Source organism: Halyomorpha halys, unplaced genomic scaffold (genome assembly GCF_000696795.3).
Source record: "Halyomorpha halys isolate HHAL.00 unplaced genomic scaffold, Hhal_1.1 Scaffold781.1, whole genome shotgun sequence".
Lineage (NCBI taxonomy): Eukaryota > Metazoa > Arthropoda > Insecta > Hemiptera > Pentatomidae > Halyomorpha > Halyomorpha halys.
Window position 1 is genome coordinate 163793 of NW_027109068.1, and position 5835 is coordinate 169627.

Consider the following 5835-nt stretch of genomic DNA (forward strand, 5'->3'; position numbering starts at 1 on the left):
ATATTAAGCTATGGTAAGTGACTATTGGTTAAAGGTAAGCTATTGTAATTAGCAGTTTAACAATGTAAAAATTTCATTTTTTTAGTTACCATGTTTTATGACAGAATGCCAAAATTTGTAATGATTAAATTCATATTAAAAGTTTTATAAATTACAGACAAAAATATTCTTATATTACCTTTAAATTATACACTTTTACTTACTTGTATGTCATAAGAAATAAGATATATCGATAGTTTTTTTTTTATTATTTTTATTTCGTAATATTTTTATTACATTCTGTCATATTTATATAAAAAAAATTAAATATTAAAACAAAATTGATTAATTGTTATTTAATTTTTAAAGTTCATAATGTGTGGATAATGTAATTTTCATTATGGGGGAACCAGTAATATAATTGTATTTCAAGATCGGAATGGAAATCATTGTCCAAATGATATCAAAACGTGTGTGTAAAATTTTGTATATATAAGTTCGCCAAAACTAGGCCGTTGGACATTGTGCAACAAGTTATCGATTTGTCACAGATATAAATTTAATAGGATGTTATAGACTTGGATACAGAATCTTTATCACAATACTCTCATATATCAATATCAATATATCAATATATATCAAGAGGATTGTAATAATTAACGGATATCAACAAAATACAATTCAAATTATATCAATGAGGGATAATAGTAGTTATAGAAGATGTGTATCTATGAACTGACAATAGCTGATTTAAATCTATGGATTGTATTGAAGAAAGTTTTGTTTTCCAGTAACAAAGGACTAACGATTATGCTATGTTACTGATCGATATCTATTGTATTCACTTTCATTCATTTGTAACTAGGTAATGGAACTCCATTACGTAAATTTAAAAAATTTTACACCAATATTATTCAGTGTTTTACCAAAAGGTTTCTGGATTTTTAGATATATTGAACGTACGAAAAGTATCAAAAATCGATATCCATCCTGACTTCGATGATCATACTTTAGCTGGTGATATTGCTATGCTTACTGTGGATCGACCTTTGGACTTCAGCTCAGGTAGGACGGGCCCTGTCTGCCTGAGTCGAAAGAAGAGAAAGAATCATTCCGAATTTAGAATAGTTGGTGAGTTACGATTCTGATATTAGTACTTTTAATGCAGTATCAAAACGCTTTACTTATCCTCAATTTTCCCAAATTGATTAAAATTTACTCATTCCAGGTTGGGGCTCCTTGATCAATATGTCTACTCCACAGTATCTGCAGGAAGTAACCATCGAAGAACATGACTACGATGACTGCCATAATCGAGGTCTCATTGATAAACACGACGGAAAACAGTTTTGTACCTTGTCCAAGAATAAGGGACCTTGCTTGGTAAGATTTTAACTTTCTTATGAATTTTTTATACGTTTGCAAACATGAAAATATAAAATAATTTGTGAGTCTGACATCAAAACAATTGAGGACAGCTGAACACATCATTCGTGTATGTAAAACATCTGTCTTCTACTGCAGGGATTCCCAATCTGGATGCTACAAGTTTGAGTTGGGTAGGAATCAATACATGAGTCATTTAATTACCATACACCTTCAATTGCATGTTTCAGTTGCACTTTAATCACACTAAAATAAACGTTAAATGGTCTACAATATCAACATTTAGTGAATTTGAAGAAAAATGACACTGAAATAACTGTAAGACAATTACAATTACTTCTTGATGGTAAGTAATTGTAATTACAATTAATTATAGGTCATCAGTAATTTCACTTACAATTAAATGTAGCTCATATGTAAAAAACTCAATATGTTACTAAATCTATACGCCAGTCCGAAATATTATCATATTTTGGAACCCTTGTAAAAAAAATTTTTACTGATTTGTTTTAAGTTTTTGCAATCACAATTAAAATTAATTATATTTATATTAAAATGACTTGGAATTTTAAGGAAAAAATAAAAATTACATAAGAATGTAATTGGTAAATACAATTACTTTGGTTCAACTTGTATATGTAATTAGGGGGACAACAATTACAGTTCCAGTGGTTAATCAAGTATTTTAATCACAATTATTTGTAAATGCAATTGCATTTCTTCAATTCCTAATTACATTAATCGATAAGCACTGCAGCATTTACTTTGCACTACTTTTTCTACATATTCAACCGATTGTAGGATAATTGTGCCGCATTTTTTTTAGCTCCTTTGTTTTTAGGGGTGCCTAAACAAAAAATTATAAATTTTTAACACAATGCAGAACCAGCCTTTGGCAGGTGCAACCGCTAAAGCCCACACCGAGGGAGGCGTAAAGAATAAAACGTAAAACTGAGTTAAATGTTACAACGATGAAATAATAAATAAATAAAATGAACCACGATAGTTTATAGCTTAGGTATGGTTATTTTAATCAAGTGTAGGAAGATGGTAAAACTTCAAGGTGGGTGGAGTGTTGAGTATATGAGAAAGGAAGCAAGTACGGTTTTTCACATAGTCTCACATCAGTTAAGGCCTGGCCAGCTCGTATATTGTCCCTAAAAATACCGACAAGACACACGTTTTGTTGTTATCCTACGTCCTAAGTCAATCAAAATTATTTGTGTAATTTTAAATATTTATCATTAAAGAGTAGAATTGGTTGTGGATGACAACCACTAATACTTACCTAACTTCAAGTTAGTGAAAATACTTCTTCACCGTTTGGACATGTTAAGAACCTATAATGGTTCTTCCCCCAACTAATCACTAGGCAACATCCTGCACTGCAAATATTTTGTGTATGGATGGAAAATCGTAAAGGGCCCTGCCCGTATCAACCATAAGAAGAGTGCCTACCCTGTAGCTGATGTCTGAAGATAGATGAAGTGATTAGGAAGAAAGAGAACAACCAGTAGACATATAGGCACTTCATTTTTCCTGAAGTCTTCCTCCAGGACCTTTTCCCAGCTGTTCTGAGGATGTTCTAAGGAAGAGAATTACCTACGGAGGATTCTCTAGTGATTTTCTTCACCACTCCATCATTGGGTTACCTTTCGTTATGTTGCAATCAAATTCTTCCGGACTTGATTAATTTTACAATACCACTGTGGTTACTTAGCTTATCCAGTTCCTTGTTAGCACTTATGCGCCATGTATGTTATTCGTAGATTGGACCACTGGAGTTGATATCGGAGATACTGATGGGTCAAATTCTGTTATATTGGCAGTATACTCTGTGTAGTATCAAACTATGTGTTGTATGCTAATTGTGTCTATATCCGTTTTGCAATTAGGTAAGGTAGGGCAAAAATAAATTTATTAAATTCAGGTTAACGGTTTTATTATATTTATTTATTATATATGCCAATTTAGAGTATGTTATGTTTTAATTTTTATTTGTCATCTCTGCACTGTTGAAAACTTATGTTCAACAAGATTCTATGATTAGTGGCAATAATAAGCCCGAATCATAAACATCTGTGCATACCTTATAGGTCATCACAACATCTGTCAATGTTTATAGGGAGATTCTGGAGGCCCCGTGCTGCTGTTCGATGTTGAAAACAAAATTTTTACTTTGGAAGGAGTCGTGTCGAAGGGTCCTGAAGACTGCAGAACATTACCGAGTGTGCATATCGATATCCACCACCCAGAATACATCGATTGGATTACAAAAAGATCTACAGGTATTGTAATATGCATCTCCTATATAGTACTGTATCCTTCTAAAAAAACAAACAAATGTATAATCCGTTCACCAAAGAAGATTAATATATTATCAAAAGTTAAAACTATACTATCTGCCTAACATAGAAATAATCTACCCCATGAAGTACTTTTATATAATCTAACACGACAAGTGTCAGACAAATGTACTTTAGTGTATTTAACAGAAAGTGGTTGGCGATGTTAGGAATGTATATTCATCTTCATTGACCGAGGACCACGCTATTCATAGGTCTCCCTAACTTCTGTGACAGATAAATTAAAACGAATCGGGCCGTTTGTAGGCGAGTTAGATTTTCAACTTTAACTGCCTCGTGACAGCAACGGCGCCGGTTCGAATCCGTCTTGGGAAGTCAACTTTTATTTCTGTGGTGGTCCCACGAAATGAAAACTTGACCTACCTCTATGGTTAGAATAGTTTGGTTACCTCTAGATATCCCCCTAGCATGTTAGAAATGACCATAAAGGGGGCCATTAAAAAAAACACATCAAGAATGATGAAGCAGTTTATCAATGATGTTGATAGAAAGTGATGTAATTAAACAAAATAAGCTTAGAAGAATTAATTCCTGATTTTGCTTCTCTAAAACTAAGTGTCTACATAAAAAGTACCTGTACCTACTTTCTATTAAAGATACTAAAGTATATCTGTCCGTTTGTAAACGCCATATCGTTTAGGTTAATGTAAAAGCACCTTAATCCGAATCTGCTGAATTTCTCTTCTAATATTTTTAAATGGATGAGACCTGGTCACGTACCTACCTACTGTTTCTTATATTGTGATCAAATAACGTTAAAAATAACATTTAAGCTCTTCTCTGGTGAGACGGGTTATATCAAAAAGTAGATCAGAAGATTATTATATATATGTATTACCTGAACAGAACAAGGAATAATTATAAATCTATATATTTCAGATCCAATCTGTTGGAATAAAAATTAAATTGAAGAATGAGACTGGACATCAAGAATAATCAATAAAAAAATTCTTAAGTGACTGTGATTTAATTTTAAATAAGGACAATAATGTTTTCAAATGCAAAGTTTTACTTCAAAATATAATTAAAATTTATTTATGTCCAAGATGAATTTTTGGCCTCAGAGCGATTCATCCTCACTCCCCTTTATCTAGAGCCTTTTTTTCTCCAGCGTCACTCCAATTCCTGAGGTCCTCATCTGATTCCTTGGTATTCCTCATGCGCCATGCACATTTGATCGAAAATGTGTCTCATTATCTTTTGCTCAGAGACTCTAAGACATCCATTATTTAAAGTGTACACGTTTCAGCACTATTGCAAACCACAACTAAACAAATAACAAATAATTTATACATTTTTAATTTTGTGCGTTTAGAGAGCAGATTCAGTTATATCTATTTCAGTAGGCCGTAGTATTTTTATTACCATTCATTATTCTTTTTTTTTATATTATCACTGACCCTATTTTCGGAATCGGTGTGAAATGATCAACATCTTCCAATTTGTGATTGTTGTATGTAAGATTACGCCGCGTTTTTACATTTTCGGAAGTTTATATTACCATTTATTTCGTTTTCGGCTCGTTAATCTCGATTCTAACATTTTAAATTTGATGTTCTAGCTATGAAAAAAAAAAAAAAAAAAATCTAGAGGCTTTTTCATTTCTCACCAAAATCACTATGTCATCTGTATAACTAAGGCTGTGATGTGAACAGCAATCCAGTGGAACATTTGGATCAATACATTTGATAGTTTTATGTAGGATTAATTTAGGGGCCTAATATTCATACAAGAAATCAATTCCGATTGTTATATTTAAAAAAGTTTATGCATAATGAAGAACATTTTTTCAGCGCCACTTTTTATATTAAAAATTATTTAATTACTTATAATAAAAACATTAAATGGGTACATTTGTAATTATGTAAATAAGAAAAAACACTATGCATATGTTCATTCATAAAATTTGTCGTAAAATGTGTTCAAGTAGTTAAGAATTATATTTTGTATGTAAACAAATTGTAATGAAATATATAATATGTACAAATTAAATATAAATTTGTAAATAAGTTTATCTCTAATTGCATACATTTTTCTCCTAACCATTAAGCAAAAAATATAACTGTAATGCATCTTATTGAAGAAAATGATCATATAATTCGAG

General features: G+C 31.4%; 1 protein-coding gene across 1 annotated transcript; it reads left to right on the top strand.

The window, feature by feature from the left end:
- The first annotated feature begins 713 nt into the window (after nucleotides 1-713).
- Nucleotides 714-4864, top strand: LOC106686127 (serine protease 28). The gene is made up of 4 exons (XM_067047298.1): nucleotides 714-1110; nucleotides 1208-1362; nucleotides 3491-3653; nucleotides 4611-4864. The coding sequence occupies exons 1-4, from the start codon at nucleotides 1008-1010 to the stop codon at nucleotides 4634-4636; spliced, it is 447 nt and encodes a 148-aa protein (XP_066903399.1). The 5' UTR covers nucleotides 714-1007; the 3' UTR covers nucleotides 4637-4864.
- Nucleotides 4865-5835: the final 971 nt, after the last annotated feature.